The sequence below is a fragment of the Mugil cephalus genome, chromosome 1 (assembly GCF_022458985.1).
Source record: "Mugil cephalus isolate CIBA_MC_2020 chromosome 1, CIBA_Mcephalus_1.1, whole genome shotgun sequence".
Classification (NCBI taxonomy): Eukaryota; Metazoa; Chordata; class Actinopteri; order Mugiliformes; family Mugilidae; genus Mugil; species Mugil cephalus.
Window position 1 is genome coordinate 3,429,418 of NC_061770.1, and position 23,207 is coordinate 3,452,624.

The 23,207-nt window shown below is 40.9% G+C and overlaps 3 protein-coding genes across 3 annotated transcripts; 1 reads left to right on the forward strand and 2 right to left on the reverse strand.

Annotated features, from left to right (window-relative positions):
* Nucleotides 1–834: 834 nt before the first annotated feature.
* On the reverse strand, nucleotides 835–8,079 carry LOC125015245 (rhamnose-binding lectin-like). The gene is made up of 17 exons (XM_047596958.1): nucleotides 7,935–8,079; nucleotides 7,790–7,822; nucleotides 7,636–7,695; nucleotides 7,346–7,481; nucleotides 6,813–6,922; nucleotides 6,660–6,704; nucleotides 6,426–6,558; nucleotides 6,149–6,252; nucleotides 4,834–4,862; nucleotides 4,168–4,246; nucleotides 3,928–4,005; nucleotides 3,435–3,570; nucleotides 2,198–2,307; nucleotides 2,067–2,111; nucleotides 1,802–1,934; nucleotides 1,558–1,661; nucleotides 835–1,421 (listed from the first exon to the last, which is right to left on the reverse strand). The coding sequence occupies exons 1-17, from the start codon at nucleotides 7,957–7,959 to the stop codon at nucleotides 1,396–1,398; spliced, it is 1,386 nt and encodes a 461-aa protein (XP_047452914.1). The 5' UTR covers nucleotides 7,960–8,079; the 3' UTR covers nucleotides 835–1,395.
* A 4,101-nt stretch (nucleotides 8,080–12,180) lies between these two features.
* casp9 (caspase 9, apoptosis-related cysteine peptidase) lies at nucleotides 12,181–16,015 on the reverse strand. Its single transcript, XM_047600307.1, has 10 exons — nucleotides 15,692–16,015; nucleotides 15,390–15,600; nucleotides 15,187–15,270; nucleotides 15,045–15,106; nucleotides 14,761–14,937; nucleotides 14,583–14,672; nucleotides 13,889–14,036; nucleotides 13,603–13,791; nucleotides 13,397–13,506; nucleotides 12,181–13,262 (listed from the first exon to the last, which is right to left on the reverse strand). Exons 1-10 carry the CDS (start codon nucleotides 15,821–15,823, stop codon nucleotides 13,158–13,160), a joined length of 1,308 nt encoding a protein of 435 aa, XP_047456263.1. The 5' UTR covers nucleotides 15,824–16,015; the 3' UTR covers nucleotides 12,181–13,157.
* Nucleotides 16,016–16,191: 176 nt separating this feature from the next.
* Nucleotides 16,192–22,361, forward strand: LOC125017323 (dnaJ homolog subfamily C member 16-like). The gene is made up of 15 exons (XM_047600292.1): nucleotides 16,192–16,401; nucleotides 16,745–16,918; nucleotides 16,997–17,063; nucleotides 17,146–17,470; nucleotides 17,579–17,763; nucleotides 17,889–17,993; nucleotides 18,095–18,253; nucleotides 18,345–18,475; nucleotides 18,788–18,971; nucleotides 19,090–19,269; nucleotides 19,383–19,459; nucleotides 20,020–20,100; nucleotides 20,238–20,327; nucleotides 20,410–20,580; nucleotides 20,668–22,361. The coding sequence occupies exons 2-15, from the start codon at nucleotides 16,761–16,763 to the stop codon at nucleotides 21,113–21,115; spliced, it is 2,361 nt and encodes a 786-aa protein (XP_047456248.1). The 5' UTR covers nucleotides 16,192–16,401; nucleotides 16,745–16,760; the 3' UTR covers nucleotides 21,116–22,361.
* The last annotated feature ends 846 nt before the right edge of the window (nucleotides 22,362–23,207 follow it).

Genomic DNA, 23,207 nt, shown 5'->3' on the forward strand with positions numbered 1-23,207 from the left:
AATGAATACAACTACTTTTCAGGCTTTTTGTACACAAACAAAAATCATCTCTGAGGAAACCAAAAATCACCACTGTCAAGGGGGTTTAACAACAACAACAACAAAAAACAGATGTGATTACTACACAAAGACCCCAGTCTTGGGTAACCACTCTTGAATACAGAAATATAATACTAGGCTTAGTACAAAAACACATACTATACAGAACCCACCAATACCAGATAAATAGAGCAATGGGTTTATTAAAGTTGGCAAACATCAGTTGTCTCTAGTGCCTTTCCACCACTTTGGTAAAGGTTCATCTTTGTCTCCTCAGCCCATAAAACTTTGCCCTGTAATTTCTGAGGCTTGTCTCTGTACCTTTAGACAAATTCCGGCCTTCCTGTTCTTCTTGCAAATGAGGCATTTACATGTTATGGTGTAGGCTCTGTACTTTTGTAGAGTAGATTGTGAAACCCCCACTCATGCCCTCTGGAGGTTGTTGCTGATTTGTTTCAGGGTCTTTCTTTACAGCTCTCGCAATGTTTCTGTTGTTGACTGCTGCTGTTTTCACATCAACGTGTCCTCTCTTCAGGACTTTCGAAATGGTTGCTGGCTATAGCCAGTGTTTGCACAATGGTCCTGATTGATTTTCCATCTTCTCTCAGCTTGTTTTTCACCCTCAGACAGCTCTCTGGTATTCCTCTAACGACAAATTCAGTCTGCACAGGGAAACCCATATCTGAAACTGAGCGTAAAACCACACCTATCGATCACATGAAAAATGGGAAGGCTGAAAGAAAAGGTGCTATTTCCTGATCCAGATGTTAACACCTGGAAATAAAAGCTGGAATGTTGATCTCTTTTCTCATATTCATCTTTTAATTTAAAAAAAAAAAACCTGTACTTTTGCAGGGAAGTGTTGTATTTACTGGCCTCTTTAACTGTTTACTTAACTAGAATTGAGACATAATGTCTCAGTAGGGTTTAATAAACTTTATTAATCATGTATTAAGAAATTAATTTAAGTTGTTCTCATTCAGATTTTACATTCCCCACAGAGTTTGTCAGCCATCGTAGCTATAGCTGCTCATGCTAATCTCAAACATCTGGAAACAGGGGTCTATCTAAACCACCAAGCACTGGACACAAAAGCTGTCTAAAAAGTTCTATATGATATTAAAAACGTATTGTACTGATGAGAAGTCACCTGCTTAATAAAAGTCATGTAAATTCTGGAAAGTGTTTGTTCTTCTTTAATGGTTAACTCACTGTAACCTAAATATCATTATTTTAGTACTGTGTACTTGCATCAAGAACACTGGACAAAATCACAGCAACGGATGTAGTTTGCTTTAATGACGTTTAATGAGTGTGTGATATGCTGTGTTTCTTATCATTTGAGTACGACTGCAGTCACTTTTCTGGGGGGAATAGAGGATCTGTAAAACAGAAAACATTACATTCAGAGGGGTACTAGCAACAGTATGTCTCACTGTATCAACACATATATCATCATTGCATACATTTGCACAGCTGGACAGCAGATTTTCTTTGCCACATTTGACAGTTACTCACATTCACATACGTAAGCCACCTCCAGGTACTTGTACGTCCCGATACAGGGATCTCCAAACACAGAGTTGCTAGCCCTGATGGTACAGCTGTTTTTCCCATTACAGCTGCGGATGTAGAGTGAATTAAGTGAAAACAAAATTTGTGATCCATTTATTTTATTTTATTGTTTATTCACTAAGGAAACCTTGAAATTATTTCATTTCACTGATCTATATGTACCAATAGGAACTACACCCTCTGTTACCTGTCAGCCACTTTTTTACTGGGATTCAAGCAGTCCACATTTTCAACCTGAGAGGCGCTCCGTTTGTAAGCGCAGGTGGTCTGGTCACGGCGTCCATAGTCAGCACCATACACAAATATAACCTGCCCTTTATCTGGCAAAGGAGGAGGAAAGTTGGAGGAGGAAGAATGAAAAGTAGCAACCATTTTAAAGGGGCAAATGTAATTTTTCTTATTTGTCATATGGATTTTCCATAACTGCAAAAAAGGAAAGCAAGTGATCTTACCACAGAACAAATAGGCCAAAGAGTGCTCACATGCAACAAGACGAACTGTTAAAATGACATGAATAACGTTAAATATCCCACTGAATCTCAGCTTTGCATCGCTGATATTTTCATGCAGGCATGTGACTGACTTGCTGGGAAGCAGGTGTAGTTGGTCTCCAGATATTTGTAGGTGTCTTCACAAGGATCAGAGGTACGAAGAATATTCATGTTTATCTCGCATACCTTCTTGCCATCGCACCTGTAGGAATGACAGGAGAGAATGTATTAGAAGAAAATAGAAGCATGTTGAAACTAATCGTGCATGACAAAAAACAACAGAGATCATTTTAAATATCTGACTGTACTGTATGAGTCACCTTTTAAATAAAAAGCCGCATGGCCCAATGGTTATAATATCAAACCCTTGGGTCCCTGAAGAAAACCCTTAAAACAGTTTTCCATAGCATTTAGTCTTCATAGTCCCTTAGTCCCACATGCAAGTGCTAAACATTAGTTTAAAAAACTTTTTTTAATTGTATATTTAGGATACCATTTCTAAATATTAGCACATCAGTAAGGTATATGTTTACCTTAACTACGCTACACATTAGCATGTGCTAACAGTGCATTAAGCTGACAAAAGCTAAACAGTAGTGTTTTAGTATACTAAACATGTAGCCCACCAATGCTAAACATTAGCATTCGTTATCAAACAGTACAACATGCTAAACATTAGCTTGTTAGTTTACTCTAGATTCAGCTCAGTGATGCTAAATATTACCATGTGCAAGTACATTGCACATTTACTATACCATTGCTAAAAAGCTGTGTGGCATGATAACATGTTTAACCATGACACGGTTAGCTGACTTGCTGAAATATTATCTGTGGCTGTAAAATCAAGCAGATTAGCTTTATTAAGTTAAAGCTTGTCTTTATGTCATCAGTAGGCTATTATGGGCAATAATTGTATTTAGAGTATTATTTTTTACCATAAACTATGCAACACAGCATTGAAGACTACTACTACTGTGAAAAGTTTCATAAATAAATCTGTTTAACTAAAAGTAATATAAACTGTGAACGTCAACAGATTAGACTCTTCTCAAAATTGTAGTCTGTGTCAATGTAGTAAAATCTTTTGTCTCGAGGTGAGTTTAAAGAAGAAATGGTAAGAAAAGGAATAAATATATGTGTTCAGTGTAAAAACCTCCTTATTTAAACACTACCTTTTCACCTTTACTATATTGCTTGTTCCTACATCATGCAGACTGTTTCACAGAATAGGCCGAGCACTACTGGATGTGTTACATTAAAACACTGATCCAACGAGAAGACTTGACTGCCGTATAATATTTATTATATTGAAATAGATATGATGCGTACTTCTTCCTGAGGACATCCACAGTGCCTTCTTGAGAGCACTCTGTATTAGCAAGCTGTTCCCTGCGTCTTCCCTCACTGCAGGTCTCACCATCCCTACGTCCATACTGCGCCGCCTGTACCCTGATCACTCCATTATCTGTGGCACATGAACAGGGGAATACAATGTAAGAGGGAGTGTGTAACGTTAGTATTAAAGTGTCCCTTTCTATGTACTCTATGTTATCATCTTTGAGTCTACAATGTGTACATTCAAATGCTTTCTCACATGTATAAAAATGCTGAACTTTAACAATTAGCATGAGCTTCTTTCAAATCATTATCAAAGTACTTGTGTTGACAAAAACGAAGATGAGGGCCAGTCTACAGTAAGATAAATAATTTTTTTTTTTTTTTTTACAAGACAAGGTAATCAATCTATCAAGTACACTTATTAACTTCTTTAAAATAAAACATACTATTCAATGTGTACACAGACATAGAAAATAAGTCATACCGCAGTTCAGGTGTTGGACAAAGCGGTTACCGTCACAAGTGATAGCCCTCTCTGTGGAAACCACTGAAGCAACAAGCACTGGAAATGGGAAGACATATCTGTGAATTTCTGTTTTCACCAAATGTAAGTTATATTCAAAATCTGAATACACACACACACACACACACACACACACACACACACACACACACATATATATATGTGTGTGTGTGTGTAGTTATAATTAAGTTGAGTACTCACACAGTGCTGTGCAGAGTCTGAAGAGGAGCATGGTGTTGAAGATCTGGTCTGAACTGTGGCTCTGAAGTGTGGTTGGTTTTTATTCTGCAGGGACAAGAACTGAACAATAGCTTGACCTTATGCAATTGGCTCCTATCAGTGAAGAATGTGAACACTCGACTAATTAAGGTGAAACAAGGATGAACAGGGGAACAATGACTTACTACAAAAAGTGTCTCTGTGTCATTTCACATGACAGAAAAATGTCCTGAGGTGAGACATGGAAACATTCAAGGGAGGGACAGCGACACAAAGCCGACCTTCAGGGTATGTGCAAATGTCATGTCTCAGATCTCTTTCAAATCTTTCTGTAATGTTACCCTCACTTATTTCCTTGCACACGTGCTGGTTCTTGTCTCCTAAAAAGTTAATCATTGAATGCCTTTGTAACTATTGATTTTTGCACGATACATTTTTCAGTAATTGGTATTACTTTGTAGATCTGTTTTTACTCTCACGATAAATATGTATGTGCGTGATTTTTTGGGAGTTTTTCTTTGTGAATTCTTGTCAAAAAAGCTGAATTATATTGATCATTTTAAAAAATAATTACTGAGATGAGATGAGAAGATCTCAACCTCCTCAACCTGTCCTGCTCCATGGACAGGTTGAGGAGGTTGTTTGCACCCCAGGCTCTACAATTATACAGTGCTTCCCTGTGAGGAGACAATTGGATTGTGGTCATTGCTGATACTAATGTGTACAAAAGTTTTAGAACACTCCAATATTTTAAAGCATAAACCAAATAAACAACTGAAAAAAAAAATCATGGAAACAATATATAACCCACAATCTACTCTGGACGTTTGACTCATCAAAGTAACCATCTTTGGCTGATTTAACATGTGAACACACTTGTGACATTCTTTCTTTCTAAAATGGAAATCAAATATTTTTCAGAGAGTTCTTCCCAATTTTGTTGCATGAGTTCCCAGAAATGTGTGTCACTTGTAGGGAGCTTTGTTTTGACTCTTCTGTCCAATTCATCACAAACCAGCTCCACTGGGTAAAAGTCTAGACACTGGGCCACGGTCCACTCCATGTTTTCAAGCTTTCTATGTTGTTTTTGTCCTGAAGTAGTTCTGGTAGAGCTTGGACTAAAGTTTAGGGTCATTAACTAACTGTAGGATGAAGCCCTGACCGACTATACCAGAGGATATTGATGCTGTTCTAATACTTTTGACCGGTAGTGTATACAATAAAGTATCTATCTATATTAGTGATAGATATCAGATATATTGATTTTATTTTGAGCAGGAGTCTGAGAAAGAGGCAGAGTTTACTTCACTTTAACACACACTTTTGCTCCGTTGCTTGACACCTAATTACCCTTAGGGGATGAATAAAGTAATCTATCTATCTAAACAGGTGTTGTTATTCTGTCTTCACTAACATTCTTCTCTCTGAGCTGTGTTTTGTTTTTCTGCTGTGGGCTTCCTGGAACACCCAAAAGCACCTATTGTTATATTTTTCTCTCTGGACTTCCTGGAGGACCCAGAATTACCACTAGAGATATCTCCCATCTGACAGGATTCCTGTGTGCATCTATTTAGATTTATGTTATAGCTGTGCATGAAAAATAATGAAGCATAATCCCAAGCGTGACGCTGCTTTGATGTGTTTTATTCAGGACATCTTTACTGTGATCTGATTGAGATCCCTGCATGTTTACGCAGACTCATCCTAAGTGACGACAGGATCTGCAAAACAAACCAAACGAACAAAAAAACAACAGAATAAAGAGTCACTTCAGTAGACGTTCTATGTGACTTATGGGACATTTTATACTTTACAACCAAGACTTTTAAGACTTTGATCATTGCACAGATATTTGAATAATGTTGATTTTTGTCCAATTTACTGCTTTGTGTGTCAAGCTTTCCCTGCATTTTAGAGCAAACACCAGCTTCAATAATGTGCAATAGTGTTTCAGGCAACTTACACAAGCACGTATACGCCACCTCCAGGTACTTAAAAGTGCCTGGACAGGGGTCCCCAAAGACCGAGTTGCCCGCTCTGACAATGCAACTGTTTTTCCCGTCGCAGCTGTGGAGGCACATGAAGTAATATTATAAATAAATAACACATATGTAACTGGAACATGTGACATCTGGATATTTTTGCAACTATAAGAAATACTGCCGTTATAAAGTTCAATACAATACAACATTTGATTTCCACAACTTCACATTGAAGGACAAAAAGCTTTCCATCTGTACCTTTCAGCCACCTTGTTGCTGGGCTCTGAGCAGTAAATATTTTGGAATTGAGAGTCTGGCCGGCCGTAAATGCATGTGGTCTGGTCCCGGCGACCATAATCAGCTCCGTACACTGATATAACTTGACCTTCATCTAACAAAAAGTGAAGGAAGAGTTACAAATATACGTAAACTAAATGTAACAACGCACCAGTTTATTAATTTACCATGCATACAGAGAGGAGGAAATCTTACCACACTTCATGTATGCCAAGGAGTGCTCACAGGTCACTTGGTAAACTGTAAAAATGACACGAAGATGATAAGTTAGAATGATAAGTTAATGATGAGCGTCTAAAGCAAGTGAAAACCAAGCTGAAGGAGTTTTGTAGTTTATTACGGACTGACTTGCTGGGAGGCAGCTGTACTTGGTCTGTATGTACTTCACAGTGTTGGCGCAGGGATCAGGCGTCTCGAAGACACTATTGTTTAGTTCACAAACCTTTTTTCCATCGCACCTGCCAGGGAGAAAAAAATAAGAACAGGATTCCCGCAGAATTTCAAGCAAGAACCCACGATAAAGAGAATCCTGCTTACTGCTGTGTTGTGGCTCACTGACACATGTTTCTGTTATTTTGCTAAACACATTTCAGTCAGTGCGCTAAGCTAAGCAACAGAAACACACCAGAGTTTAGTTTAATCCAGTTTAACAGCACCACAAAGTACATCCTCTAGAGCGATCATACAGTAAAATCACCACTTTTCTGATGCTGTTTGAACATCGACTGCACATCACAGGATACAGGAGTTTTAGTGCAGGGATTCTAATGTGTGCACATTTGTATTTTAAGTCCACTGAGACTCATGTGACTTTGAGTTATATACTGTAAATAACATTTTACATTCACACACTCTTCCCACAATCGACTTCATGCGTGTACCTTTTCTTGACGACATCCACAGCTCCTGCCACAGAGCAGTCGGTTTGAGCAATGTCTTCTGGAGAGTTTCCCTCACTGCAAGTCACACTGTCCGATCGTCCGTACATCGACGTCTGAACACTGATCACGCCACTGTCTGTTTTGGAAAAGGAGAAAAGACTATGTGGCAGCTCAGATGAAGTAACCTATTATTTTGTGTTTTGATTCAACTGAATCAGTTCATATAGCCCCAAGTGTAATACTACAGTGAATGTGAGCGCTGGTGTGAACGGGAAGCTGACATGTCATACCACAGCTCAGGCGATGGACAGTGCCGACTAGACACGTGGTGACTATCTCTGAAGGAAAATCTTAAAAAAACAAGAAAAAACAGACAGAAACACAAGATGAACAGAGAGTTGTGTAAAATAAATGCATACATCTTCATAATGCAGACTTTTTTACCTGCACTTGCAAGCAGACAGGCTGCTGCCAGCACTGAAAGAGAAAACAGAATTATTTGCAATAATTTACCATTGTCTTTCTCAATAATGAATTTTCATAAATCCATATTGTTACTTATTTGTAGTATTGCCATTAGTATACTCACAGAGTGTGGTGCTGAAGCGGAGCATGGCTTCACTGCGGTTGATGACCAGTGAGACTGATGTTGGAAACAGACACTCTGTATATATTTCTCAAGATCTAGGACAGGCTGGGTCTGTGATACAAAATAAACCTGAGCCTGACTCCAGTGGCACTTATTCAGCTGGCTGTTATTTACCAAAATCAGAATAACATGATAATCCCGGGAGAGAGGGAGGGAGAGAGGGCAGACGTCCAGTTCGAAGAGGTTGGAGCAGTTTGATGTTTTTAGTGGCCTGTATGAGCAGATGACACAGGGAAAGAAGCATAGGGAGCTGGATCTGACGAAATATTAGCCAGGCTGGACTGAAAAATTATGTTTTTCTCCTACAAAATGGTTTTTGAGAGACATTCAGTTGGCTTTTTGTTCTTTGAGATTAGGGAACATTCTGTATCCAGTTTGTGGCTTCAGCAAATAATGTTAAAGAAAAATAATTGTTTTAAATATAGAAAAGACAAAAATGTCTCATCTTGTTCATTATTTGTCAGAGTGGTGAAGGTAAATTCTTGTGTACATGTACAGTACTCACATTTTATAGAGGCAGAAGTTAGGACTTTATTCACTGATCAGTTCATCAAGCTTAATATCCACATACATGTAAATGCTTATGAGAATACACATCCAAACATCCCTCTAGGTGGAGACTGTTCTCTGACCAACCAGGAAGAATAACATGCTACATGACAGTTTGACAATGAATAGAAATAAAGCTGTTAGTGACATCTGTTGCTCTGTTACAGGTGAGTTAGCTGCTATAATGCTTGAATATGAGAGGTATTGTAGGCAGGTTGGAGTGGATAACTGCAGACCATGAAGACTGGGCAGGTTGAACATCTTAAAGCAGGGAAGGAGTCATGTTGCAGCAGGACCTGTTCTGGAAAATATGAAGCCAAGCGGGTGTAGGAAAAACAGTGAATAAAACCACGAGGTCACAGCGACTGATAACAACTGCAGACAATGGCTAGAAAAAGCAACTAGAATGACAAGAAAACATGACAGAAACACTTACATGTATGGGGCGAGGCCCATGCACATTTGGTATGCAGAGGGTTTAGAAAAGTAAGAAGACTATAGTCTGAATAATCTGATCCACATTGTCTTAGTTATAAGATAAAATGATTCAAGTGTATAAATTGTTGAGTGGGGAATAAATAAAACAAACAACAACAACAACAAAAAAAAAAATGACATATGCTCATACAGTGGACTACCTTACACAAGTATGTCCCTTTTGTTTATTGTTTAAATAGATGTGGACATTTCACTCTAACAATCCAATTGTCCAGTCCAATTCTAGCCGGGACACAAAAAACACAAACAGGAATATCAGTGACAAAGCTCATGTTTATGTAACATAGTGGATTTAGCCGTGAAGGAAAGCAGAGATAAGATACCAATATGTTTTTGTCTTGATGTGAGGTGGATCATTTCTAATTTTACAGGAACCTCTGGTGGCAGTGGAGGAAAATAAGAGTCTTAGGTCGTATTCACACCAGGCTAGTTTGGTCCGCTGGAAATGGACCTTTTCTCTGGTCTGGACCTTTTGGGTAGGTGTGTACAAATCAGCGGACTCTGGTGCGGACCAAACAAGTGAACCAAGACCACCTCTGCAGAGAAAAAAAAACTAACTGGTATACCAGGAACAAAAAAGTTACAAAAAATGTTGTTTCTATTTTATACCAGTAAATGAGCCGTGGGTTAACATGGGGCACTGAAGAGAGCACTGACTCCTGCTATATAGTCGGAGGAGAGCATATATCAGCTGCTTGATGCACAAAGATGCCGACATTTATGGCCAAATCGCAGAGAGACTGTCCAAGGAAGGCTTTACCCAGACTCAGACGTAGTGTAGGCTTAAAGTGAAAAAACTTTGCCAAAGATCCCGCTAATATCAATTTTTATCCACTGATTGAGTGGCTACGGGTCACACGTGGGTCTGTTTACAATACTGGTCTGCTTGTCAAACAAATGCAATGTGAATACAAACCGAACCAAGTTTTTTTATTTATTTTTTTAATAAAAAAAAAAGATCTGGACCAAAACAAGTGAACTATCTGTCTTTCCTGGTGTGAATACGCCCTTACCCTAACCTCTCAAGACTTCTGTGACTCACACACACCATCTGCTGGGGAGTGACATGTACAATCTAGGAAAGTACACTTTCACCTAACCTAACATCAGGCATCAAACTCACATCCAGACATACAGAGCAAAGATAAGATAAGATATATTGCAATTGCAAAAAGAAAGAAGAAAGACAGAATTAGACAGGTGATATAACACAGTATGTAGTAGTAGTAGGTATAAACAGATGTCTTTTACATGTCCAACAAAGAAACTCAGTAGCAGAGCTAAGAAATGCTAATGTTGAAGAGTTTGACTGCTGAAGGGGCAAAGGATGTCTTGCACTGTGGATAAATCAGCCTCTGGCTGAAGGAGCTACCTGAAGTCCCAACTAAAGTCTCACAGGGGCTGCGAGGGGTTGTTCTTGATGGGGTTGCTCCACTGAGTCCAGAGGACAGCCCAGGAACTGGACCTCTTTATCAGTTTGTCCATTTTTTTTGTCCTTCTCTGACACATGGAGATGCGACCTTTTACAAGATGCAGCTCTACACTTTTTGCAGATTGCTGCACTCCAAAAGGTGTCCAGCTGTTGACGAAAGTGATTTTATGATGGTGTCATAAAAGGGCCTCAGTAGTGTCGTCATCAGACACACAGGTGTGAAGCCTCACTGTGGTCCGTTCTTGGGGTAGTTGGTGGTCCATGCCGTCAGCTGGCTGTCTACACCCACTGCTTCTAACTTCCCCTTGTGAAGCGAGGGTTGTATCGTGTTGAAGGCACTGGAAAAGTCAATAAACAATACTCACACAGTGCCTTTGACTTTTGATTTCATCTCATCTCATCTTCTACCGCTTAATCCTCACTAAGATCGTGGAGGTTGCTGGAGCCTACCCCATCTGTCATTGGGTGAGAGGCAGGGCACACCCTGGACAGGTTACCAGCTCATCGCAGGGGCTAACACAGAGACAAACAACCATTCACACTCACACTCACACCTAGGGTCAGGTTAGAGTCACCAATTAGTCTAACGAGCATGTCTGGTGGGAGGTGGGAGGAAGACCCGGAGAAAACTCACGCGCTAACCGCTGTGCCGCCTGACTTAAGATGTACTGAGCATAAAATATGAGGCTGAAATAATTTTTGTGGAAAAGGTAAGTATACCATTGCCCTCAGAAGCTACTTTTTAGCAGAAATAAATTCTTAAAGTTTTGTGAAGATGACAGCCATCATTTTCCACTCCTCCATGCCAATGTCCTCCAGTTGCAAGGTGCAAGGTGATAGTTTTCCTGTGTGTACTGTTCATTGTGAAGTTTGGGCTCAAAACCTCAAAGTCAATAACTCTGAATTTCTTTTATGCATAATCCCTCTGTGGTTGTTATAGTGTGCTTAAAATCACATTGAAAAGTCCACTTCAGATTCAACATTAGCTTTCAGACTTCAAGTGCTCCTTGATATGATGCAGAATTCAGAGTTGAATCAATGACCATGTGCTGCGCAGATACCTGAAGACTACTGAAAAGCTGTCTTCATGTCCAGACATCTCCATTACTGATTTGTTTCTCTGACACGTTAACAGTCTGATCTTCACCTGTATATTCATTGACAAACTGTAGTTTTTCTGGGATTTTATTTTTGGATAACAAAAGCTTTTTCCTGACATGTCTCCAGGCAGGTACAATTTGCATCCTCTCTTTCTGACAGACATTCTGACAACTGCAGGGAGAGATGCCTGAAGAATTTTGAAGATATTGTAGACTTGTTTTTGTAACAGTCATTTGCAAACTAGGGAATTGTGTGTTTAAAATTATCTGGAGATCTTTTTATGATGCATATCCCACTCATAGACCTCTGCTACACTTCCTTTTTCCTGAAAGAGATCTCTTTAGATTTGGCATCATGACACAGGCAGCCACGGAAGTAGTAGCCAAGGAAGACTTGTAACCAGAAGGCTTCTAGGTGGACTGGAAGAGAGGTCCTCATTTTTTATCTGCTGTGTTCTCCATCAAGGAGAGTGCTGATCCTGTCAGCCATCCAGTGTCCTGGACTCTCCAGTGACACCAAAAGAGGTTTCTAGTCTCCAATGGCTTCCAGTGTGCTGTGGAACATAGCATTATAAAAGTATTATAACTGACTACGTGCGCAAAAGTCTTTTTTTAATCATTAAAGTTTAATTTTGAACCAAAACATAAGATTTTTGAACATAACCCTGTATATTATCACCATTTCTGATTGAAATAATTGAAAGAAGTTACATTGATGACACAGTTTAATAGGTTGAATCACACATGTATTGCCGCATAAGCCCTAAGACAAACAATCCTCCCATGGTTGGCCATGTTATACAGTATCTGTCCAACAACAGGAGCTACCTTTTCAGTATTTATCCCGAGGGATAAATAAAGTATCTATCTGTCTGTCTATCTGTCCATCCGTCCGTCCTGTACTGAGTGTCTAGCGAGAGTATTTTTAATGAGTTGAACCCGTCCCCAAGTAGAACCACAAACAAAAAATAAAAAATGTGCAAAAGTAAGAGAAGTCAAATATATAGCAATAAAACAAAAATATAAAATACAAAAATGCAAAGCACAATACACAAAATTGAATATTTTAAATAGGTATACAAACAACTCTGCACTTCCGGCCCACCACCACTGCTTTAATATTGAAATCATTTCTAAAAATAAAATTTATATGATTTAATTGGGTGAACCTGAATAAGTGAGTGAGTACAACTCATTTGGAATTTGTGGTTAATTGTTGTTGTTAAATAGAGTAAGGGTAAGTTAAGTAGACTTAATAAATTAAAGTCTGTTGCACTATATACTCAAGTAGTTGTAATAAAATGCATTACATTTACTTTACTTTGAGGCAGTGTATATTTTTAAGTAAAATCAATTTAATAGATTTTACAGCAAAATAGTATTTAAATTTTGTCTTTCTAATATGACACCTGCTCCCCAAAAGTTCATTTATAAAAATCAACAACCATTTAAAGACATGAGAAATGATAGGAACGCACAGTAAGACATGATCAAACAGTCACAGCACAGTCACAGTTCAGACATCTTTTTTTTGTGCAGATGTGTAGATGTAGACAAATGTTCCCTGACAATTTAACTTTTGCGCTACGTCTGTGTTTTAAAGTAGAAGAGTTTGCGGAGGAAGTTGAAGGAGCCAGGCATCTGCTTGTAGAGGCCTTTTGCAGAATTTTGGGAAACTTCGTGGTTCACCTGGAAACGAGCACAATGACGGAATGATTAGATAGATATACCTCTGTTTGAAATATATATTAAAAGGCTTTCAGTGGCTAATGGGATCCAACATGGTTCCAGCCACCTTTGCTGGTATAGTAAAAAAAGCTCACCATCATCAACATTGTGACCAAGTCATCGGTAGCAGCGTTTTCCTCAAGGATACGATCCAGTGTCTCTACGTACCAGGAGCCCGACTGGGTGTCTCTCCAGGACACATAACCTGTCACAAAGATATGTCTATGTAGAGTTCTGACTTCTATTGGAGAGACTATACTATTAAGTTAAATATTAAATATACATTCAGACGCAAACACACCAGGAAATGTAGAGTATGAGACCAGGATGTCACTCGGGGTTGGCAGCGTGGGTCTGGCATCCACCTCGTCGGACGTGCTCAGAGAGTCGCTGCTGGATGACACCGGGATGGCGTCTGTTTCGTCGTCTACTCCACCGCTGGATGGTTCGACCTCATCAGGGGAAACCTCAAAGCCTGTGTCTTTTTCACCTCAAGGCCAAAAAAAAGTTTCCCTATAATAATACTTTACACACACAAGACGTATTACAGTTACGAGTTATTGAGCAGTGTGTTCAGGGTTAGCTACCTCCTCCACAGGCCTGAATGAAGAAAAGTTTAGGTTTGCCTTGTAAAGACGGGCAATGCTGGCCGTTGAGGTAGTTTGTGATGTGCTGAACCGGGACGTGTAGTCCATCCACACCGTACACGGCACCAGGGAAGCGGTTGTGACTCACCTACAAACATATAACAAATACAAATTACATCATATATACTGTATGTGTGTGTGACACTGACACATCTTTTGTTATTTTAGGCTGTTAATCAAAATATAATGAAGTTACAGTTACTGTATATAATAATATACCTCAGCTTTAAATTCACATTCACATAAGAGTCACAAAAGCTTAAAAAATTATAATGATTTTCATGCAGTCTACTTTCAAGAGCTCAAACACATATGGACAAATTGACCTAATCCTGAATAAAATGTTCATTGTTAATGCTTTGTTCAGAGTCCTTTGCAGGGAATGGCTGGCCTATGTATCACATATGTATCACCAAAGAACAGTTCATTCCTTTGTGATGCTTTGTTGGAACCTTTACAGTCACAGAGAAAGTTGTGCTGTGATGGAATACAATAGCTGGAATGATATTAAATTATGCATAATTACAGAGGCTGGTACCAAGTAATATGAAGATGAACTGTTTAATGTGAAGTGTCCACAACGTTAGAAGGGCTGGAACAAGAGAAAACAAATATATGGTAGAACAGGTCTTACCTCGGTCCCGTGGGACAGCATGATGACCACACAGCAGTCGTACTGTGAATGGTCCTTTTTACGCAAACATGACAGTTCATGTTTGATTTGCTGAAATGTGGAGATAAGTGTTAGCATCACATTGGCCAAGTCATAAGTCCAGCCTCAGACACAGTGGCAGAAAAAACGGACATCTTACTCTTTGTTTCAGGTTCGTTTTGACCTCCACAATGAAGTTGAGAGCCTTGAATCTCCTCTCCAGCTTGTCGCAGTCTATGTTGGAGCCCTTGCGATCGTTCAGGTCGCTCCCGGGTTCGAAGTCCACGTTGTTTATGATGAGGCAATGACCACAGGGGCTAGCGTCTATTTTGTAGCACTGACATACAGCAGTACAAAAATACAGAGAAAGAAGTGTAACAATATATAAGAGTTTGAGTAAAAAAGGATTGGTTGTTACGTGCATGATAAATGAGTGGAACTTACCTGAAGACTATCCCGTCGTGTTCTACCTTGATGTCTTAGTCTCAAGAAATCGTTGTCAGGTGCTGTGGTATACACATTAATACATGTTCAGCATCAAAGAAGTTACCAGACTTATGAATATTAAATGAACTGCATAGCTTACATGGACTAGGAGCAGGACTAGGTTTAGGTAATGGATAGACAGAGAGAGGCTCTTTCTTTGGCTTATCATCATCCATAGGAGAGTCTATTAAAGAAACAGAGAGCATGCATGTGAGAAAAAAAAACACATCAGTGTTCAATTACAAATGACTGAATCTATTTAAATGCCCTGACATTGTGAATGTAAAGAATAATCAGACGTACAAATTGGGAGAGGCTGGAGAACAGGGCGCACAACTGGAGTTGGTGATGCAGGCTGCAGATGAACTGCTGGAGTTCCACTCTGAAGGATCTCTGCCAAACTGTGCTGACCTGTTTCTAGAAGGCACTCTAGAAATAACGGGAAGGCCCGACTCCCCCGGGTTTCCAAGTCCCGGACTAACTGCCTGGCTTGATCTCGTCTGGTCCCCGAGCTCTGATAGGGAACAGTCAAGCGTGTGCACAATCAGCCTTTACTTTATTTTAGAAATATCCGAAAATCCGACGATTGACCAACTGAAACCTACCTTTATCTCATCGATCATGTCCTGGGTGAACACTCCTTTTTCAAGAAGGCCATCGTAGATGTTAGATGGATCCAAGTCTTTCACCACATTAGTCCTGTTGCGCTGAAGTATTTTCTTGTGTTTTTCCTCCATTTTCCATTCAGTTCCAAGTAAATGATGTTATGTGCAATAGAACTATACTTAAAAAGGTGAAATATGGGATGTCAGGATGCGGTTGAAACCTAAAATGTACGCGGAGATCCTATTCTTTGGCAAAAGTGAAACGATATTTGTTACTTCTCTTGTTTCCCTCGGTTGCGTTGGGCATTTCCGTGTTTACATCACCGCAGACTCTGATTGGCCCGAAGAAGGGCGCGTTCGATTTTATTCACGGTGCGTCGCCATCTAGTGGGCGGCCTTGAGCGATGCATCAATTCCACAAACATCGCGGCGCCCCAAAGGCTAAACCTAACGCACAAAATAATCGTAAACCTTCGCAAAAAAAATACTCAATCTCCCAACGTGCCTTTCGACACCGACTGACCGCCTCCCCCTCTACTCCTGCTTAGCATCAGTAGCAGCAGGTTGTCAGCTCGCCGAGGAGGGACTGTGGGATGCAGCCGAACACACCCTTCGCATTTCGCCGTTAACCGAGAACTAGGAACCGAAATAGAGACAAAAAACCTTCAGCTAAAATGTGGCGCAGTAGCGGCTGACCGCATCCGTTTGAGGTGACTTGGAATGTAGGACTGTGGAGACGGCTCTAGCCCTCTAGCAACGACTCTAACCCTAATAGAAAAATGCGTTTCATTCTCGAAAAGCAGCGCTAATGACATTGCCTCGTAATACCACCAACAGTATTATTGGTGCCTGTTTCAGAATATAGCCGAGTTTACTTCTCTTGTGTTGCATGCTATAGGGCCATTCCGTCATTTCCTAGCACCCTGGCAGTCTGCTCTTCACGGCTAACGACATTTGGTGGAAAGGCTGATTTGCAAACCGTTTAAGATCTGTGTGAAGATGCTTAGCCCACCGTGACTTGGTAGTACTGACAGGTCTTGTGGTGTGTTTAAGGTAACTGTGGTCAAAGATGTCTCTGCCGCTGGCTGTAGTGGTGGTCCTGTCTGTGCTGCTGGCAGGACCAACCCACGCTGGGCCTGACATGGACCCATACAAAATCCTGGGAGTGACCAGGAGTGCAAGCCAGGCTGAGATCAAGAAGGTCTACAAGCGTCTCGCAAAAGAATGGTAAATATTTCCCCTTAGTGACACTTTAAATATCAATGCTGATTTCAATTCTTAACTGATGAGTGTCTCCTTCTCCAGGCATCCTGACAAAAACAAAAATCCAGGAGCTGAGGACATGTTTATAAAGATTACTAAATCGTATGAGGTCAGTCATTTAAACAAAGGGATTTATCAATATGTCGCTCATGCATGTCTTCCTCATTGATATTTATCCTGTCTCAATCCAGATCCTGTCCAGTGAGGACAAACGCACCAATTATGACCGCTATGGGCAGACTGATGATACCCAGCCTTATGGCAATGGCCGCTATGCACATCGCCGGGACAGCTTCTACTTCGACGAGTCCTTCTTCAACTTTCCCTTCAACGGCAAGAACCATAGAGACTTTGCTGACAGCAAGTACACATTGCATTTCAACCAGTATGTTAACGACGTGGTGCCCGACAGCTACAAGAGGCCGTACCTGATAAAGATAACCTCTGACTGGTGCTTCAGCTGCATCCATATCGAGCCTGTCTGGAAAGAGGTGGTGCAGGAGATGGAGAGTTTAGGTGTGGAATTAATCTAGAAATCGTTCAAAGTTTTCCTGCAATCCTGGCCTGTGTGAAAGGGTGAGTTCGCAAGGCTGACTTCCGTTTGCGGATATCCTGTCTCTGCAGGTGTCGGAGTAGGTGTTGTGGATGTTGGTTACGAGAGACGGCTAGCTAATCACCTCGGTGCTCACCGCACTCCGTCGATACTAGGAGTCATCAGTGGCAAGGTGACGTTTTTCCATTATGCTGTTGCAAAGGAGCACCTGAGACAGTTTGTAGAAGACCTTCTTCCTCAGAGACTTGTGGAGCGGGTAAATATCCAGATCTGGTCATAAACCTTGTATTTTACGTATGATTAAACGCAGGAAAACTTATTTACAATGCACATACACAAAGGGTTGTGTTGACTATGACATTTTATATATTCTTATTCCAGGTTACAGACAAGAATAACTTGCAGTTCTTGAACAGCTGGCATGAGCTCAACAAACCCCATGTGCTTCTGTTTGACCAAGTGCCTGTTGTTCCTCTACTATACAAAGTGGGTTCTTGCCATGTGTTTTACGTGAAATGTAGTTCATATGTCACTAAAACTAACTACATTGCTAATGCAAACACTCATTTATCTTTGCTTCTCTATAGCTGACAGCTTTTGCTTATAAGGATTACTTGCAGTTTGGCTATGTGGACCAGGGCCTTTCAGAGACCGGCAATCTGCAGAAACAGTTTAATATCAACACGTACGCACCGACCATGCTGGTCTTCAAAGAGAATGTTGACAAGCCAGCTGACATTATACAGGTAAACCAAAGCAGTGTGCGACATATTGAAATGAAGTCGCTCCATTTTTTTTTCTACCAGCATTTGCAAAAATGTCTTCTTTTGTCGACAGGCTAAAGGAATGAAGAAGCAAATTATTGATGAGTTCATGGCAAACAACAAGTTTCTCCTTGCACCGCGGCTGGTCAATCAGAAGCTCTTTGATGAGCTCTGTCCTGTCAAACAGTTCCACAGACGCAGGAAGTAAGAGAGACTCAACGTTTTTATCTTCTGTTCGTACCTGATGAAATGGAAATGTGCAAATGAAATGTATCTTTTGTTTGGTTGTAATTGCCAGCCTTATCTGAGCCCTTATAAAGTCTTCATGAAACAGATATTGCAGAGTTATTTGCTTCAGCAACGTCTGTCCTGCTAGGGAGCACCCCAGAGTGCAGGAAACATATGAAAAACATACGGCTGACACGCAATACAGTCATATATGAACGCTTTCATTGAAACTTGAAGTTATGCACCTTCTTTTTTTCTTATTCACTATAATGTCTCTCCTCCCCACAGATACTGTGTGCTGCTGATCACAGGTGATGAGGAAACCTTTTCTTTTGGAAACCAGGCATTTCTCTCATTTGCTTCCACCAATACTAGAGAAGTTGTGAGGTTTGCATATGTGTACCAACGACTCCAGCAACCACTTTGTGACATCCTCATGCAAAACAAAGACAGCGCACAGTCACCACCGCAGGTACACTCGCACATGCCCAGCACTGCAGCCTCCTGTTCCAGTTACATAGTGTATATAGTGTTTAAGCTTGTGATGTGTTTTGTGTGTCACCACTACTTTGTTGTGGTTGTGTGTGGAGGTGGTGATCCTGGAGAGGCGCAATGCTGCGGGGAAGGCGTTGTACAAGCCGGTCACCGCCTGGAACGGCAGCAAGGAGGACAAGCAGCTCCTAGTGGAGGAGTTGGACAGACTTCAAAAGGACCCGTCGATCCTGATCCATGACGTCATGCTGCCCGAACTCAACAACGAGTTTGCCTCTGTATGTTCTCTCTGAGTAAAAGTTTTTTTGGCTAATATTCTTATAACCAAGTTTTTTTTACACGTCAACCTCCAGTGTTGCTACTAACCACTACTAATACTTTTACCCTGTAGATGTTTGTAATTCGATGGATCTATGCATCTTACGATTACCTCTCTGAAGTCATTGATGATATTCTACATAACAACTGGTAGGTACGCCTGCTTCCATTTAGATCCCAATTTTAATTTGCTGTACAGCAATATTTTACCCATATGTTTCATTCTGATCCAGGGAGGAATTGATCCACTATTGTTACAATGTGACATTTAACTTTGAGTTCAGCTCCTGTTCACAAAGCCATTGAGATAAATGCACTGGCATTTATTGCTGTTCTGTGGTTCTTGAACCAATTCAATTTAATTCAATTAACTTTTATTTATATAGCTTCAGTAACACTAGAAATTGTCTCAAGACACTTTACAAAAACCGACCTGAAAGTTGCAGTGTTCTGTATGTGAATGTGTTTGGTTTGATTGGGAAGAAAAGAACGTTTAAGTATATATGATGAGAAGGCGCCAGCTTGTCAGACAGCTCTGACGGGTGTGCACTCTTCCAAAGACACATCAGGAAAACTAAGGGGTAATGTAATTATAAGGATTGGTGTAATTGAATATACCTAACCCTAACCCTGGCTCTCCTGGTTCCACAACAACAAACACAGCTTGTACTTGTCCCTTTAATACAGTGTGTCTTGTTGATGTGTTGCAGGCGTGAGATGATGCCTCTTCTGTCCCTCATCTTCTCTGCCTTGTTTATCTTGTTTGGAACTGTGGTCATTCAGGCCTTCAGGTTGGTTGATTGGTGTTTCATTTTCTAAGGAAGGCACAGTATAAAAGAAGAAGATAGAGAAAAGCAGTAATGCTGTTGAATGTTCCTCTTCTATCCCTATTCACCTCCTTTTGCATTTTCCCTCTGTGTGTCTGCAGCGACTCAAGTGATGATAAGCAGACAAAACCAAAGGCAAAAGATGGAACAAAAGCAGAAAATGGGTCATCAGGGTCCAGCAGTACTTCAAGGCAAGAATACATTTTACACAGTTTTTTAGTGCAAGATTTACTGTCGTGGTTTTAAACTCTGTGTTTGTGCTGTCAATTTCAGTCGTGCTCCCAAGAAGAACTTTGTGGAGGTGACCGAGCTGACAGACATCACTTACGTGAGCAACCTTGTGAAGTTAAGGCCAGGACACATGAACATCGTGTTGGTTCTCACTGATGCCTCCAAGAACATCCTGCTTAGCAAGTTTGCCAAAGAGGTCTATTCCTTCACAGGGTGAGCTAAATATTCCCTGCAGAAGTCAGTTGTATGAGTTTGTGTGGGTTCTTTAAGGACATGTTGCATTTTCTTCCAACTCTCCAGGAGCCTGACGCTGCATTTCTCCTTCCTGAATATTGACAAACACACCGAGTGGATGAACACGCTGCTGGAATATGCCCAGGACGCCATGCAGATCGATGCAGACGAGGATGATGGGGGAAGCCACAAGGTGGACTACACGGGCTACGTGCTGGCACTTAATGGCTACAAGAAGTACCTGTGTCTGTTTAAGCCTGTTTACACTGGAGAAGACCTTGACAGTAAGTCATCTGAGGATGAAGGGGCCGCTTCTGGAGGCAGGTCCAGGTCCAGTTCCCGTGACGACCACCCATCGCGCAAATCCAATCGATCCCGCAGCATATCCACCCTCCAGATCCACCACAAACTGGATCGCCTGGGGTTGTGGATGGAGAGGCTCATGGAGGGCACTTTGCCTCGTTACTACATCCCAGCCTGGCCAGGACTAGACAAGATCACCCCCTGTAAATAGGTAAAGGGGAAGGACTTTCTCATTTATCTACTGTCACTCTCAAATGGTTTGATTCATTGTGGAAGTGAGGCAAAAACTGCCTCTTTCGCACTTGAGATATTTGATAGGTACAAGTTCTTTTAATTTTACTACCAACTTGGCTTTAGTCCAACTACTGTGGTACAGCTCCTTTAGCATACCTCTTATACTCATCGCATGCTGTTTTCAACTGCTGTTTAGTCATATTTTATTCAGGCAAATGTTGCTGCTACAGCGTGTGAAGAGAAAATCACTGTGGCCTCCTTGGAGTCGGGTTAGGGTCTGACAGAACTGGTTTAAAAGACCTGAGGGTAACGGTAGAGTCAGACTCTCTCCAGAGACACAAACATAGTGTTGCACTCCATTGTATGCTTGAAGTGCCACAAACAGTAGTGTGACTAACTTAAGAAGCTCTCTGCACAACTGGCCAGCTGTGGCACGAAATGAGTGTGAATAATGGTCACACAAACCACTGACGAGTGTTTCTGGAGCATCTGACAAGCAGTTTGGACGGAGTGTGAAGGCCTCATTGATAAATACTGTGAATAGAGATGCATGAAACTAACATTAAATGTGTTTGCCTTTTTATACATCTCAGCTCAGTTTTTGTTTATGGCATAGTTTATCTCCTAAATGCAGACTCTCTCGTGCAATATACCGTACTGCTGTCATGACAATGCCTTTTACCCAGGAACCTCAAGGATCACTCCATGTCCTTCCTTGATCACATGCTTGCAGAAAAACAAAGCCCCTCTTTTTTGTTACACCGAGATAGTCGGAGTTTGCGGTTGAGTATTTCACTACATGCAAAAATGATTTAACAACCTCAGTTAGCCAGTAGCTTTATGTAGCAAACGTAATAAACAGGCTGTTCCTTTCATTTTCTCAGTGTTTTCCAAAAGCCTGACTGATATTACATCTTGACCCCTAAAAAGTGGAACTTTATGTATGCTTGCTTGTTTAATTATTTTTCTTTTGATACATTAAAAAATGTCAATATCTTTCTGTTGATATCAAGTGATGTAAATATCATGCATACAGAGATCGTCCTATCTATACATCTGTACTTTATGTCATTTGGAAAGTAAGGTGAATGTTTTACATTATTGAAATACTATCTTTTTTTAAATTGGTGTCAAAAAAGAGTATGCTGCTGTAAGATGTTTCAGTTGGTCTTCTTCAGTGCATTTATCTTCTTGTTGGTTGTAATAAAATGCTAAAACACTAATTTCCCTAGCAGCTTATTTAGCAGGAGGGCCGTCAGCGTTAAGACACTGGCAGACCTAAGTAACCTCAGGTCCTTGCAGTTGATATTTAGCAAGGCAGAGATGTATTTAGGAATCAGCTCTGCTCAGTTAGAGAGTTTTTACGACATTCATCTCATGAGCAGAGAAGTACGTTGATCAAAGTGGAGTGGAGTTGTATGAGGTAGTTGCAGTATCTATACCGTAGACTGTGGACAGCAAATCCCTAGTTTCGAGAAGCAGAGAAGAGCAGTAAAATTGTTCAGAAATCTCAACTCATCTTCCATACCGCCCAATCCTGCACTAGGGTCGCGGGGGCGAGAGACATCAGGCGAGAGGTGGGGTACACCCCGGACAGGTCGCCAGTCCATTGCAGGGCTAACACATAGACATACAACCATTCACACTCACACTCACACCGAAGGTCAATCTAGAGTCACCAATTAGCCTAGCGAGCATGTCTTTGGAGGTGGGAGGAAGCCGGAGTACCCGGAGAGAACCTACACGAACACATGGAGAACATCCAAACTCCACCCAGAAAGGCCCGAGCTAGTTGTTCAGAAATCCTTTTATTGAAATCAGGCCTGTTCCCTCTCCTATGGAAAGCATGGTCTGTGCATTCAGATGTTTCTGACCCTTTGCGTTGTGCAGAGAAACCTTGATTTCTAACCACCTGGCTCTCACATTGATCTGCAAAATCAATAATTTCATCTTCCCCAATCCTCAAGCTGCAGGTCTAGTTCAAAGCAAAGTGGGCAACTGTACGTTTGAGCAATTCTGAGCAGTCAACATTTTGAAACTGAGATGCAGGTATGTTTGTCGGCGCATAT

Coding starts and splice junctions, on each gene's coding strand:
- LOC125015245 (XM_047596958.1), bottom strand. CDS start 7,959: ATGCTCCGCTTCAGCACCACACTCT. Junction 6,559..6,659: donor CTTGGCATACATGAAGTGTG/GTAAGATTTCCT, acceptor ACTTTTTGTTAG/ATGAAGGTCAAGTTATATCA. Junction 1,935..2,066: donor TTTGGCCTATTTGTTCTGTG/GTAAGATCACTT, acceptor CTCCTTTGCCAG/ATAAAGGGCAGGTTATATTT.
- casp9 (XM_047600307.1), bottom strand. CDS start 15,823: ATGGAGGAAAAACACAAGAAAATACTTCAGCGCAACAGGACTAATGTG. Junction 15,601..15,691: donor ACATGATCGATGAGATAAAG/GTAGGTTTCAGT, acceptor GTTCCCTATCAG/AGCTCGGGGACCAGACGAGA. Junction 14,037..14,582: donor TGCTGTCCCACGGGACCGAG/GTAAGACCTGTT, acceptor ATATGTTTGTAG/GTGAGTCACAACCGCTTCCC.
- LOC125017323 (XM_047600292.1), top strand. CDS start 16,761: ATGTCTCTGCCGCTGGCTGTAGTGGTGGTCCTGTCTGTGCTGCTGGCA. Junction 16,919..16,996: donor AAGCGTCTCGCAAAAGAATG/GTAAATATTTCC, acceptor CTCCTTCTCCAG/GCATCCTGACAAAAACAAAA. Junction 19,270..19,382: donor TCAACAACGAGTTTGCCTCT/GTATGTTCTCTC, acceptor TTTACCCTGTAG/ATGTTTGTAATTCGATGGAT.